The sequence below is a fragment of the Podarcis melisellensis genome, assembly GCF_964234715.1.
Source record: "Podarcis melisellensis genome assembly, chromosome: 8".
Lineage (NCBI taxonomy): Eukaryota > Metazoa > Chordata > Lepidosauria > Squamata > Lacertidae > Podarcis > Podarcis melisellensis.
The window spans coordinates 80,361,486-80,376,933 of NC_138540.1; the positions used below are offsets into that span (position 1 = coordinate 80,361,486).

At 49.7% G+C, this 15,448-nt stretch overlaps 1 protein-coding gene across 1 annotated transcript in view; it reads left to right on the top strand.

The window, feature by feature from the left end:
- GRIK5 (glutamate ionotropic receptor kainate type subunit 5) overlaps positions 1-14,889 on the top strand; it is a 102,425-nt gene extending 87,536 nt beyond the window's left edge. The window contains exons 18-20 of the mRNA XM_081921950.1: positions 6,966-7,094; positions 8,951-9,072; positions 13,300-14,889. Of these exons, the coding sequence (XP_081778076.1) occupies positions 6,966-7,094; positions 8,951-9,072; positions 13,300-13,656 (608 nt within the window). The 3' untranslated portion in view covers positions 13,657-14,889. The remainder of the gene's footprint in view (positions 1-6,965; positions 7,095-8,950; positions 9,073-13,299) is intronic.
- The last annotated feature ends 559 nt before the right edge of the window (positions 14,890-15,448 follow it).

The window sequence follows — 15,448 nt, forward strand, 5'->3', positions numbered from 1 at the left end:
CCCTCGCCAATGGGGAAGGACAGAGAGGAGCCAATGGAGATTGGTGGTGCTAGGGCTCAGAAGCCATCCCAGAGCCCTGTCCCTGGTGCAGCCAAAGCGAAGCCTCCTAGAGGAACCAGGAAGTGTTACATCTGTGACAGTGCGCACCATATGGCGAAAGAGTGCCCCCAGAGGCTCCAGAAGCACACTGCAGCGCTGGCAACTGTAACAGCAGAGGTGCAACCAGGGGAGCAGCTTCAGGGAAACGACAGTGCCTGGCTGGAAGCAGAGCTACTGGGGCTCAGCCAGGCGGATCTGTAGACAAGCCCCCAGCATCACTGCAGAGCGTGGACCCTTTGCCTCCCAAACCGGCAGTTCTGCTCACAGCAACACTCCAGTTGCCTGATGGGAGACTCCTCGAGGTTCCAATAACGATCGATTCGGGAAGCAACGCCGACTTCATGGGACTGCAGTTCGTTAAGCAGCACAACATGGCGCTCCTGCCTGCAACGACGCCTCTGAACGTGGTCACGGTGGACGGCAGGAAGTTGCTGGGGGGGCAAGTGGTGCAGCAAACCCCTCCCATGATGATGCAGATTGGCAACCATCGAGAGCTTATTAGTTTCAATGTCACCCACTTATCGGACACACCCATCGTGTTAGGCATGAGTTGGCTGGAGAGGCACAGTCCCGCGGTTGCGTGGTACCAGAGGCAGATCAACTTTTGTTCATCGTATTGTGCTCAGCATTGCTTTCAGACCGATCAGGGAGGAGAAGCTGAGCAGCCATTACATCTGGGTATGGTGCAAACAGTGCCTCACAAGTACCAGGAATTCTTGGAGGTTTTCTGTGAGAAGGAAGCTGACAAGTTGCCGCCTCATAGACCTTACGACTGCGCGATTGATTTAGTGCCAGGGGCGCAATTGCCTGCTGCCAAGCTGTACTCCATGTCGGAAGACGAAATGCAAGAGCTTCGGGAGTTCATAGACCATAACCTCAAGCGCGGTTTCATCCAGGAATCTAAAGCAGCGGGAGGCAGCCCTGTTTTCTTTGTGAAGAAGAAGGACACGCCCCAAAAAAGGCTTATAGTGGATTACAGGTTCATCAACAGCTTGACTAAGCCCAAAGCTTTCCCCATGCCCAAGATTGACGACCTTTTAGCGACCGTCAGGAGGGGCAAGATTTTCACCAAGCTGGACCTACGTGGAGCTTACAATCTCATCCGCATCCGGAAAGGAGATGAGTGGAAGACCGCCATGTTCACCCCTCTGGGCACATACGAATACAGAGTCATGCCTTTCGGCCTCCAAAATGGCAGCCACGTTTTTCAAGCATTTATGCACCACGTGCTAGCAGGTCTCCTCTACAAAAAGTGTGTCTGCTTTCTCGACGATATCCTGATTTTCTCGGAATCGCCGGAGGATCACGATAAGGACGTGAGGGAGGTCCTGCAGAGGCTGAAGGAACACAGGCTGTACGCCAAGTTGGAAAAGTGCCAGTTTGATGTCAGAGAGGTTGATTTCCTTGGCTACAAGTTGTCCGACGAGGGACTGGCCATGGACAGGGCTAAGGTTCAAGCGCTGTTGGACTGGAAAAGCCCTCGAAATCGGAAAGAGGTCCAGAGGTTCATCGGCTTTGCCAATTTTTACCGCAAGTTTATTAAAGGTTTTGCGAACGCGACGGCGGCGATCACTGACACCCTCAGTTCCAAGAAGAAGAAGTTCGTCTGGACCGAACAAGCGGAGCGGTCCTTCCGGACGCTTAAGGGTCTTTTCGCCTCCGAAGAGCAGCTGCTCCACGTGAATCCCGGCAGACCCATGCGGGTAGAGACCGATGCGTCGGATAGAGCGGTTGGGGCCGTTCTTTTGCAAGAGGATTCACAAGGCAACTGGCGACCGGGTGCGTTCTACTCCCGGAAGCTCAGCAAGACGGAGCGCAATTATACCATATGGGACAGGGAGTTGTTGGCCATTCATGCAGCTTTCAAAGCGTGGCGACACTTCTTAATAGGAGCCAAGCACACGGTGCAGGTCCGCACGGATCACAAGAACTTAGAGTATTGGCGGACGGCTAAGTTGCAGACCCAGCGACACATGCGCTGGGCGGAGTTCTTTGCGGACTTCGACTTCAAAATAGAATACATCCCAGGAGACTCCAATGTTATTGCAGACGCGCTGTCCCGAAAGCCGCAATACTTGGAGGAAGCAGCTCCAATCGCAGCAAAGCACATTTTCGCACCGCAGGCGTGGACGTGCGCTACCATCGCAGTCGACCTGGACGCGGTGCGACGCGCGTTGCAAAGGGATCAGTTTGCACAGTCTAAGATGGAGGAGCTACGCGGAGGGTCGCGACACAACGATGAGTTTCAATTACAAGATGGACTTTTGACTCGTAAGGGTGCCCTTTACGTGCCCACCGACGATCTTCGAGCCAAGGTTCTGCAACAGTTGCATGACGCCCCTAGTGCAGGCCATTTCGGCAAAGAAAAGACGATGGAGTTGGTGGCTAGAGACTTTTGGTGGCCCCAGATGAGAGGAGAGGTGGCGGACTACGTCGCCAGGTGTGATATCTGCCAGAGGTCCAAACCAGTGCACCAGAAGCAGGCGGGATTGCTAGAACCGCTGGAGACACCGCAGCAACCATGGGAGAGGGTAGCGTTGGACTTTGTTACAGACCTGCCCAGCTCCAGAGGTAAGACGGCGGTGTTAGTGGTGGTGGACTTGTTCACCAAGATGGCGCACTTCATCCCTTGTGCCAAGGTGGCGACGGCAGAACAGACCGCAAAGCTCTTCATCGATCACGTCTTCAGAGTGCATGGACTTCCGCAGTCCGTCTTGTCCGACAGGGGGCGCCAGTTTGTTTCCACTTTCTGGCGAAAGCTTCTGGGCATCTTGCACGTCAAAATCAACCTGACATCGGCGAGGCATCCACAAACCAACGGTCAAGCGGAGAGGGTCAACGCGATCATGCAGCAGTACCTGCGGTGCTACGCCACCCAGCGACCTGCGGCGTGGGTGGACTATCTGCCGATGGCTGAATTCGCCTACAACAACACGAAACACGCTTCCACCGGGGTGACGCCTTTCTTCGCGAACAATGGCCGTCATCCCAGAACCTTCCCGAGATTTGCGGCACCAGGAGGGGGGGGGCCTCAAGATGCCGACCAGTTTGCAGCGGAGTTGCAAGAGGTGCACGAGGAGCTGCGGAGACATTTGGAGCTGGCAAAACAGGCGTATAAGGTGCAGGCCGATAAGCACAGGAGGGCGGGAGAGGACATCCAGGTTGGGGACTGGGTGTGGTTAGCAGCCCACGCGATGCCGGCCAGGTCATTGGCCAAGAAGAAGTTAGGACACAGGCAGCTAGGACCATATCAAGTTGAGGCTAAGATCAATCCGGTGGCTTTTCGTATAGCCCTTCCGGAAGGTTCCAGGGTGCACCCGGTCTTTCATAGGTCGGTGCTCACTCCCTACAAAACCCCACACAGGTTTCAAGAGTCAGGAGCACCCCCAGAGCCACGTAGGAGGGCGCCTGAGAGGGGGGAATCGCCAAGACCAGAACCTCTTAACGAGGTCACAGAGATACTGGACTCGAGATGGGGGGAGGAGGGAGTTGAATATTTTCTCGCCAGGGAGGGCACACCAGCCGCTGCTAATAGTTGGGTGCCAGGCTACGAGTTAGACGAACCCCTTTTGAAAGAAGAGTTCCATGCACTTTTCCCACATAGGCCCATGCCAGCTGAGTACTTTGATGACTGGCTTTTCACACCCACATTGTCAGATAGCACGTTCAGGGGTTTCTCTTCCCCCGAGGAAAGAACACCAGAATCAAGCCCGCCCAGGGGATCGTGCTCGGGGGTGGACACGGAAACCCCTTATTGGTGGGAGGAGCAGCCAGAGGAGGAATGGCGTAAGAGGTGGCTGATAGGTCCTTGGCGGGCAGCACCGGAGGAAGTAGCGATGGAAGCAGAGACTGAGAAGCATTTGGGGGAAGAACCCGACTTCGAATACACTTACACAGAACTGCCAGCAGAGAACATTGACGTACACGACCTGTATCCTGAGCCTACCCCCGAAGAGCCGCAGTTTCCACAACCGGTCCCCGGCGAGCGGGAGGGGGGAAGGGGGGGCTTCGAGGGGGGGATGGATGTCAGGGTTTCTGGGAGAGAGGAGGAGATGACAGAGGAGACGGAGAGCGAGTGGGAGGAGGGGCAGAAGGATGAGGAAGAAGATGACGGAATTCTGAGGGAATCCACGAGTCTGAGCAGCGAGTCAGAGGATTCTCAAAAGGGGGTTACCTTAATCAAGCAAAGGGGAGGAGAAGGGAGAAGCGGAGAGGAGCCCAGTGGAAGACAGAGGAAGCAAGAGACGTCTCAGCCGGAACGGAGTAAAGGGGGTGGAGTCGTCAGCCTCTCGGAGGGAGCAGGATTAGGAGAGAACAGAGAGAGGGGGTTGGAGCAGGGTGTTCAGCCGGAAAGGGTGGAGAGCAGAGCAGGGGGTGGTGTAGCGGTCGAAAGAAAGGTCAGCAGCAACGTACGCGCGCCAAGTTCAAACGTAGAGGCGCGCGGAAGTGGAGAGAGCTCAGGGGAGGAGCCCGGCCCTAAAGCCAGAAAGAGGGGGGAAGAGGCGGCAGAGGATTCAGCCTCAGGCGAGTCACGGAGAGAGGGAACCCAGGGGGGCAGGAAGACCCTGCGGAAAAGAAAGGAGAGGAAGAGGTGGTCTAGAGCCAGGCTATTAAGTTGGTGCGGAAGAGGGGAGGAGTCAGAGGGGACTTCAGCGGTCTAACGTGGCAGACGTACGGCCACAATGCTGAACTGTATGAGAAGCAGAAATCTTCAATAAACTTTTCCTGTAAATAAGCTGCAACGGAGTGAGGTCTCTTGTGAGCTGGGACCAGACCTGGGTGGCCGTGACACTGATAATAATAGATGCTATTTATATATACCTGAGTCACTTCTACTTATTGTGGAGGTTGCTGTATGACTCCTACCTTGTTTCTTCTGTACTGCACCTGGCACTAGGAATTCCTAGTGCTAGATGTTGCACAAAAACAAAAAAAAAGTTATGAATCGTGTCTATATTATGCTAACATGAAAGATCAACAGCACAAACATTTTACAAGCACATAAAAAAATCCCAAATAACAATAAATGCTATGAATCATCAACTCTTTACTAACAATCCGTAGTTAGTAGTCCATAGTCTACACTGTTTAATAAATAATAATAATAATAATAATAATAATAATAATAATAATAATAATAATAATAATGTGATTTTATTATTTAGAGGCTGACCATCTGACTGGGTTGCCCAATGCCACTCTGAGTGGCTTCCAGCAAAATAGAATAACATTATAAAACATCAAATGTTAAAAACTCACCTATACAGGGCTGCCCTCAAGATTCTGTATGTGTTTGTGTGACATCTGTATTGTTGATCTTCTATATTGGTATGAAATAGATACTGTTTATATGTACGTGAGCCTCTTTATTGTCCAAAAATATCAAGACAAGGCCCTATTTTGTAGGTTTATAATCTGAAAGTAGTCAGCATGGGGGTGCAATGGGGGTTCTTGGAGAAGTCCCACCACAGAAAACCTTTGTGAGGTTGAGCCAGGTGCCCTGTTAATTGGCTCAGCCTGGGATTGGAATGGGTATTGGAAACAGATAAATGCAAATAACTGGGGGTTCCGCCAGGTGGCAGGTTGTCAAATGCATTTGGAGTTCAGGACACTCTGAACTAATCAGAAGGAATTCTTTTTGAAGGCCAAAATTGACCGTTTAATTTTTTTTCTACCAGAAAGGTAGAAGGTGTGCTTTGTGGAGAGGGCGTAATTTGAGATATTGCAAAGGGGTGGTCGACAATTTTTTATTTTTATTTACATAAAATGTCCCTTGGAAAGGGTAAATCCAGAATAAACATAGCTGGGTGGGGTGGAGGTTATACAGGTTAGTGTTCTGCTGTCAATGACATTGTGTGAACGCCAGTGCTTTTGTTTCTGGGGGGACGCAGGGGTACGCGTACCCCTAAACATTTTGTGAATCTTTGTACTTTTGTCTATTTACTGTATTTATTTCCCCCGATTTGAACTATAAAATGGTGATTTTCTTGAGTCAAAATGAGAGTACCCCTAAGCATTTTTTTAAAAGAAAAAAAGCATTGGTGAACACTACTACAACAAAAAGACACCTTGCATGAATCTTGCAAAAAAACACATTGATTTCTCATGTCGACGTGCTTGCTTATACCAGCTCCTTCTCCCTCTCTCTCTCTCTCTCTCGTGCATGCACCACACACACAAAAACACACACACACCCCTACATAGGCAGGTATAGCCTGTCTTTGGGGATGTTCGAAACAGTGTGGTGTAGTGGTTAAGAGTGGTAGACTCGTAATCTGGTGAACCGGGTTTGCTTCCCCGCTCCTCCACATGCAGCTGCTGGGTGACCTTGGGCTGGTCACACTTCTCTGAAGTCTCTCAGCCCCACTCACCTCACAGAGTGTTTGTTGAGGGGGAGGAAGGGAAAGGAGAATGTTAGCTGCTTTGAGACTCCTGAAGGGGAGTGATAAAGCAGGATATCAAATCCAAACTCCTCCAACATGGATCTTTTAGATTCCCCTTTCACTTTGGATGAACTTCGGCAGTAAGGTCGGCCAATCACCCAGAGATCAATACTGAGGGAGATTTTCAAAAAAGTGATATAGGCTTGCTCTTGCAAGGAGCTGCAGCTGATTACAGCAGCTGAGGCCCCTTTCACCTCCCCCCCCCCCGCTTACCTTAAAAGCTGACAAGCCTTGTGTGACCAATAAGCCAACTGGTAAATGAGATTCAAAGTCAGCAGGGAGCTATATTAGACGACTTTCATAATGCTGGAGCCGACATGCCAGCCCCTGCTCTGAAGCTCGACTGAGTGATGGCCTGAGAAGGGGTGGATTAATCATCATCGACAGCCCTGTGTCATATCTGCCTCCTTGACAATCCCGCAGGCTCCCCGTTCCGGGATGAGATCACCCTCGCCATCTTGCAGCTTCAGGAGAACAACCGCCTGGAGATCTTGAAACGGAAGTGGTGGGAGGGAAGCAAGTGTCCCAAAGAAGAGGACCACCGGGCCAAAGGTGAGGTGCTGAGGGTTAGAAGGGGGCGTATGATGGGCGCTGCCAACCTGAGGTTGCCAATGGACGCCATGGTTGGGTTAACACTGAGTAGAACCCAACTGGAATTGCAGCCCAAGGTTTTTCATAAATATGGGTTAAACCCACACCAGGCACCTCAAGTACAGTGGTACCTCGGGTTACATACGCTTCAGGTTACATACGCTTCAGGTTACAGACTCCACTAACCCAGAAATAGTGCTTCAGGTTAAAAACTTTGCTTCAGGATGAGAACAGAAATCGTGCTCTGGCTGCGCGGTGGCAGCAGGAAGCCCCATTAGCTAAAGTGGTGCTTCAGGTTAAGAACCGTTTCAGGTTAAGAACGGACCTCCGGAACGAATTAAGTACGTAACCAGAGGTACCACTGTACATAACTTCTTCCCCCAAAGGATTCTGGGAACTGCCATTTACCCTTCACAGATTCCCAGTTCCCAACAAACTGCACTTCTCAGGATTAATTGGGGACGGAGGCATGTGATCTAAATAGTAAACATAATAGTAAATTTTATTTATACCCCGCCCTCCCCAGCCAAGACCGGGCTCAGGGTGGCTAACACCAGGTATAAAAACAATTGATTAAAATACAACTTAAAAGCAAGATTAAAATACAACATGAAAATGCAGCCTCATTTCAGTAGAAACTCAAATCAAAAACTTTTGGGGGATGAAAACGTCAAATCTTCACCAAGGCCAACTATCCAGTCTGGTCCTACGTGGGCCAGAAAAAATCCAGGGAAGTCCCCCCAAATAGGAGTTCCATCACAGAAGGAGAAAGGAAAAAGGATAGATGGGAAGGGGATCAAGTTGATTCCAAGCCAAAGGCCAGGCGGAACAACTCTGTCTTATAGGCCCTGTGGAAAGAAATGTGCTTTGAACGTATGGCACAATGTTCCTCACACCTCTCTTCCATACAAACAATTAAATATGGCAAGCTGGGGGCGGGGGGAGAGAATAATACCTGGAGGAAGAAGCCAGCAGGTGAAATCTTGGCATTGAGCATGGTTCTCTCCCCAAATGAAGGCCCACAGTATATGGTTGTGAGACCCTGTCTTTGGGGCTGTTTTGGCCTCAGTTTTTGGAACTTAGAGTTCATGTGTGGCTCACAGGCATGCCCACCTGCTGAAATCAGATGTATGTTTTGTAGAGATTGCTAATAGGCTGTGTAGAGCAACCTCTGGTGGCAAGAGAGAAGACTGCCAGTCGAAAAAGATGGGTTGGTGGAGGAAAATCCAATGAGCTGCAGCTGTAGACGCAGTAATACATGCCTCACCATAGCAGAAACAGATCCAGTATTGTGTCCGACTAACGGTTGAGCAAGTCAGTAACTTCTGTTGGTTTGGACACAAAGGGTTTATTTTCAGCCTGTGTCCTATTGATTTTTAAAGATCCCACTTATTGAAAAATCAGCGAAATGTGTCAGCCCATTTACTAAGGGATTCCGGATTGGCTGGATTCTGGGGAAGGAAAAGCTGAAAAATAGTAGCCAGGGAACAGCAGGGAAAGGGAAACACGGTGTCTGCAAACATCCTAACTTTCAAAAGCATACATTTAAGTTTTTCTTGGGTGAAATTTGGAGATCTTCCAAAGCGCTGAAAATTTCACTGAGAATATTTGGAAGCGAACATTCAGAGCTGCTCTAGGCACACTGGGCAAGGAGACAACATTATAGGTGTGTGTGAGAGAGATGTGAAATCCAAGGTGTTAGGAATGCTCTCTGACTTCCTGAAAGTGGGGCAGCTTCGAGCTGTGTCCATCCTGTCCTTGCTGGCTCCCATTATTATTATTTTTTCCTCTCTCTCTCTTCCCCCCTCCTCCTCCAGGGCTGGGCATGGAGAACATTGGAGGCATCTTTGTGGTGCTCATCTGCGGGCTCATCATTGCAGTCTTCGTCGCTGTCATGGAATTTGTATGGGCCACGCGTCGCTCAGCTGAACATGAAGAGGTGAGGTGGGGTGGGGCTGGTTCTCTGGTTACATGGAGGAAGGAAGAAAGGACAGTGGCTGGGTCTAAAGGGAAGACTATTGCCATTGAGGAAGTATGCGTGGGTGGTTTTAAGAAGGGCATTAAACTGGTCAAGGAGCCACAAGGAGATGGAGGAGTGAATCAGAGGGTCTCATGTGCAGACTGGAGGCAGAATTGCAGGTGTGTGTGTGTGTTTGTGAGAGAGAGAGAGAGAGAGAGAGAGAGAGAGAGAGAGAGAGAGAGAGAGACGACAGTGCAGACCCTCCAAAATTTCTCCAATGAAGACAGGATCGTCCTATTCCATCATCATCATCATTATTATTATTATTATTATTATTATTATTATTATTTTTTTTTATACCCTTCCCATCTGATTTTATTAGTTACAGTGGTACCTCAGGTTACATAGGCTTCAGGTTACATACGCTTCAGGTTACAGACTCCGCTAACCCAGAAATAGTGCTTCAGGTTAAGAACTTTGCTTCAGGATGAGGACAGAAATCGTGCTCCAGCGGCGCGGCTAAAGTGGTGCTTCAGGTTAAGAACAGTTTTAGGTTAAGAACAGACCTCCGGAACGAGTTAAGTACTTAACCCGAGGTATCACTGTATGCCCCACCCATTTTATTATGTATTGCCCCAGCCACTCTGGGCTGCTTACAACATATATAAAAGCATAATAAAACATTAAACATTACAAAAAAAAGCTTTCCTATACAGGGCTGCATTCAGATGGCTCGGGGAGTCAGATACCTCTATACACTTCAACATCTCTTGGATTAAAATAGGGACTTCTTAAGGAAAAGCGGGACATTCTGGGATCAAATCAGAAACCTGGACGGCTTCAGTAAATCCAGGAAATGTCCCTGGAAAATAGGGACACCGGGAGGGTCGAGGAGAGGAGAAGTTCACGTTCACGCCATACATTTTAAAGTAACATGCCACTTTAGACAGTCTTCCCCAAAGAATTCTGGGAACTATAGTCTGTTAAGAGTGTTAGGATTGCCCCTATTTCCCTCCCAGAGACGCAATTCTCAGAGTGATTTAACAACCAATCCCTCTTCACAGGGACCTCTGGGAATTGTAGCTATGTGAGGGGTCTCTTGACAACTCTCAGCATCCGTATCGAACTACAGCTTCCAGAATGCTTTGGGTGAAACCACGACTATTTCAAGTGGTGTGACACTGCTTTACAAGTATGGTGTGCGTGTGTGCAGAGAGCGGGCAGAAATCTGCCGTTGTTTTCAGCGCAGGAGCAATGATATTGTCCTGCTTGCTTGTGGGTGGTGACTAGACCTTACCTGCTCCTTCTTCAGTATTAATGCTGCCCAGCCATGTTGGCAGCTGTCTGCCTGTATTGCCTACCAAGTGTGCCAGCCACCAAACTACCTTGGCATTTAGTATTACCTACAATGACTGGCAACAGTTCTCCTGGATTTCAGGAAGGGGGGGTCTCTCTTTACCTGAGGACGCCGGGCATTGAACCTGGAACCATCTGCATGCAAAGCAGGCATTTTACTGCTGAGCTACATCCTCTTCTGGGGGCTTGCTGTTTGAGGTTGCCCTGTAACAGAAAAGCATAATTTCCCTATTGTTCATGAGCTGACATTGGCTTCGTTTTGCGGTAATTTATCGGTTGCGAGCACATATTATTTATTTGCTTGCTTGCTTGTTTGTTTTGACTTGTCTGTTGCTTGCTACCCAAAGGTCTCCAAGCAACTTGCAACATATTTAGAACATAAATTTAAATATATTCTGCCGTAAAACAGAACAAAACAACCGCCCTAACAGCCGCAGGAAGCTTTGTAGTCACATAAACAATGAAGATCACAGAGGATGCTGCCCTGCTGTTCAAAATGAATTGTTTTATTATTTTGTTCATCAGCTGTTGGAAGTTGTTGTTTTTTTCCATACACGGGGGGAAAAACCCTCTTGTTTCTAACAAGAGCTGAAGGGTTATTCTCACCTTACATGTCCTTGATTCTTGTTCCCCCGTATTAATACTTCTTAAATTGGGGAGGGGAAACCTGTGGCCCTCTTGATATTGTCAGTGTGCACTTCCCATCAGCTCCAGCCAGAATGACCAGGAATGATGGCAGTTTCAGCCCAGGAACTTCTGGAAGGTCACAAATCCACTCTGCTTTAAATACACCAATAATCATTCAGTTATCAATTCTATTAATTGCTGTTTATATCCCATCCTCTAAGACGCTCAGGGCAGTGGGGTAGTTTTGGCCCAGAGTGTGTGTGTGACTAACTGGAACAAGGCCCTCTGGTGTCCTTGACTCCTAGAATTGTAGAGTCGGAAGGGACCCTGAGGGTCATCTAGTCCAACCCCCTGCCACCTTCTGGGAGCGTCTCTTCCACTATCAAACAGCTCTGAATGTCAGAAAGTTCTTCCTGATGTTTAGTCAGAATCTCCTTTCTTGAAACTTGAAGCCATTGGTTCAAGTCCTACCCTCCGGAGCAGGAGAAAACAAGCTTGCTCCATCTTCCGTGTGACAGATACTTGAAGATGGTTATCATATCTCCTCTCAGTCTCCTCTTATCCAGGCTAAACATACCCAACTCCCCCCAACCTCAGCTACCAAGGCCTTTTCTTACAGAAACTCCTTCCCTCTGTATCCCTCTTTTCCCTCTGGGTCAGCAACAGGGGAAGGGGAGGACCCTTCAGAAGTATTTAGTATGTTGTTTTGTTTTAAAGACTTCTCTGTTGCTCCACCTTTTGAGAATTTCCCCCACATTTTGCCCAAGTAAGGACCATCTCCAAAATGGCTGCCGTGTTGTAACATCACAAGATGTCTGCTATGTCTGGAATGGCACTAAGTGATTATGTTTCATTGAAACCAACTGGCAGTAGGCCCAGAAGAATTTAATTCCAGCAGGACAGGTTGGATTTATTCAAGCAGTAGTACTTAGGGAAAACACTACCCAGTTTCTGAAGAAATTATATTTTTAAAGGATTAAATGAACCCAGACTAGGTCTATCAAACATTATTAATAAGAAGGCATAATTTTCTGTATTGCCCTCTGTTCCTCACATAAACACTGCTTCCATTCCACTGCAGTTCACTTTGAAAACGATGTTATTTGTCTCTCTGTCTGCTGTGATGGAATTACATAACTTTGGTAATCAATTACGTAAATTATGTTGTCGCTTCATTTTTCCATCCCATTCATGTCACTGCAAAGGAAGTTGCGGTGGACAATGAATTAGGTATCATTTTGAGACCGAAAGCAGCAGCAACAAGTGAATACTGATCTATTTGGTGGATTGAGTTCCGTTCTAAACACAAGACAAATAAATGAACTGTGGCCATTTCTGTTCCCGCTGAAATTTCCCCACATCTCTATTCATCATAGTTCAAAGACAAACCCCCGTGTTCAGAGGCAGTCTATCTATAGTTACTAGGTGCTGGGGAATCCCACAGGGGTCAGAGGCCACTACCTTGCCCTGTAAGTTTCTCTGGTGCATTCTAAGTGCAAAGGTGGATCTTTGTTCTCTCTTTCAGCATTGACTTTTTTAAATGAAAAAAACCTCTTGTGATTTTAAGGTAGTCTGTGCTCATAGTCTTGTTTGTGTCGTGAGAATCCAAGAGGATTGTATCTCAATGATTTGGAGGCTGGGTTTGCCAGCAACACTTTCATTTCAAAAATACTGTTTTTCTGGGTAAGCGTAGGACGATCTAATCGCAGCGGAACCTGCAAGCATCTGAAAACTGAGGAATAGGGTTGAGGTAGAATCTCATAGGGCAAAATACAAAGTTTATCAACTTTTTAGGCCCAGTTTACTGATGGGCTGGATCAATAAAATACTTGCTACTTGGAAACTCTGGTCAGGGTGCAAGTAGAGGGGCAGGGTAGCCGTGAAATGAGACGCCAGAAGGGCCATTGCCTTCCTCCATTGGTGCCCCACAAGTGGGCAGGGGCTGGTCCTGAAATACTGCCCGCTGTGTTAAATTACCCACAATGCCCCAAGCCGCCTAATGTAGCAACATTACACTGGGTGCTCTCTGTGGTATTGCACAAAGTTTAACATGGATATTGGGTTCTCAGTCACGGCCACTGCCACCACACAAGTATATATGGCCGGGGAAACGGGGGCATGCAGAAAAATGGGGGGAGGTCCCTATTTTCACCTGAGGAATGGTGGAAGGTATGCTTAGGGTGGCGCCCACTTCCTCACTGCTTGCTCCTTCCTTCGTGACAGATCTCGGTGTGCCAGGAGATGCTGCGAGAGCTGCGCCACGCTGTTTCTTGCCGCAAGCCGACCCGCTCCCGCCGGCGCCGGCGCCACTACACCACCCGAGGCGCCCTGTCGCTGCGCTCCGTCCGAGAGATGCGCCTCAGCAACGGCAAGCTCTACTCGGGGACTCTGGTGTCTGAGCCGGGGCCGCAGCGCCTCCTGGAGGAGACTCCCCGGCCTTGCACCCACGTCCGCATCTGCCACGAGTGCCGGCGCATCCAGACTCTTCGGGGAGCCCCCCCGCCGCCTCGGGGGCCCCCGCCTTCTGAGGAGGGCACTCCGCGCCGGGGAGCCCCCCGCGAACTCAGCGGGCAGGAGTGACGCCCGCCCCACGTGCTTACTGGCCCCCTTCCCCACCTCGGCCCTGCCTTCGCTCTCGTGCGGAGGCGCCTGCTCTTAAGACATGTACGCTATGCGTATGCCCTGATTTCGGGGACCCAGGCCTGAGGGGACTTCCCCGCGCGCACCCTGGCACATAATCCCTTGCCCTAGGGGTAGTGTGTGGATATCTTTGTGGCCCTCCTGCCTCCCCACCCAAAAAAGAAGGCCACAGCTCTTCTCAAAATCCAAGGGGGAGAGAGAGAGAGTCCTTTTCTAATCCCCACTTCTCGTGGGAAAGAGACATACATCCCCCCCCCGCCCCAGTTTACCTCGCCGTTGTGGTGATTAGATCTGTGGCAGCTTGTTTCTGACGCTGCAGAAAGACAGTTTCCTGAGCCTCTTACTATGAGGGAAAGGGATACGAAAACCAATATCCGCAGACACAGACCCCACCCCACCCCTATCGGCCTTGCCCCCCTCCAGCTCCTCCTACCCCTTCCACAGTGCAGCTGCAACCACAGCCCCCCATTTTTGTGCTGTCCCCCCCATGCCTTCGCCCCGTGGAGGGAGTTTGCTTAAGCAGAGGTGCCAAAAGGGGTTCGGGATCCCACACTGCCCCCGCCACGTGCCTGCTGGGAAATGAATACCTCCAGCTATTTGTGGGGCAAAGGGACAGTTCGCCTTCTTTTTCCGGGGTGGGAGTGGGGGGAAGGCTGGGACCCCTGGCCGGAAGGTCCAGTTAGCGGCGTGGAAAACTAAACCCGCCACAAGGTGGGCAAGGAGGTGGGTTGCGTGCAAGCAAACTGTACACTGGCGATGGAGACTGAACTCAGGGTCAACTAAGCCGCCTTCTGAGGAGTCGTGGAGCCTACCGGGTTCCACGCTTTTAACAAACCAACCTGAAGTAATACAGGACCAAGAACTAAAAAAACAGGGGGCAAGTGGGAAGATAATGACCCCGACAGAGGTAACAAACCAACCCAGCTTTTGGGGTGGGGGTGGGGGGAAGTGAACCGCACAGGACCCTGGAAGCAGAAGAGAGTGGGGAGCGAGGATTTGGTCTGTGGGGGGCCCTCCCCATGACGTCTTGTCTGTCTTTTTTTAATTTTTGTTTCATTCTTTCAAAAAAGATTTTTTCTTTTTCTTTTTGGAGAAATTTCTATAGAAGCCAAAAACTGGAGACTTTAGTGGCAACCCCAAAAGACAAATAAACGTGAAAATACTTGATTCTTTTATGTGAGTGATGGGAGAGAATTATTACTTTGTGCTAATGGTGGGGGCAGCTTGGTACACGTCCGTGGCGGGGGGAACCCCATGTGTGGACACCTGCAAACATCAGCACACATAATCCATCATTTTTCCTTCCCTAAGCTCTGCTTGTGACACGAGTGGCGCTGTGGTCTAAACCACTGAGCCTCTTGGGCTTGCCAATCAGAAGGTATGCAGTTCGAATCCCTGCAACGGGGTGAGCTTCCATTGCTCGGTCCCTGCTCCTGCCAACCTAGCAGTTCAAAAGCACGCCAAAAAGTGCAAGTAGATAAATAGGTACCGCTCCGGTGGGAAGGTAAGCGGTGTTTCTGTGCGCTGCTCTGGGTTCGGTGTTCGTTGCTCCAGAAGTGGCTTAGTCATGCTGGCCACATGCTTAGTCATGCTGACCCGGAAAAACTGCGGACAAACGCCGGCTCCCTTGGCCTGTAAAGTGAGATGAGCGCCGCAAACCCAGAGTCATCTGCGACTGGACTTAACTGTCAGGGGTCCGTTACCTTTAAGCCCTACTTGCTTGAAACAGCAG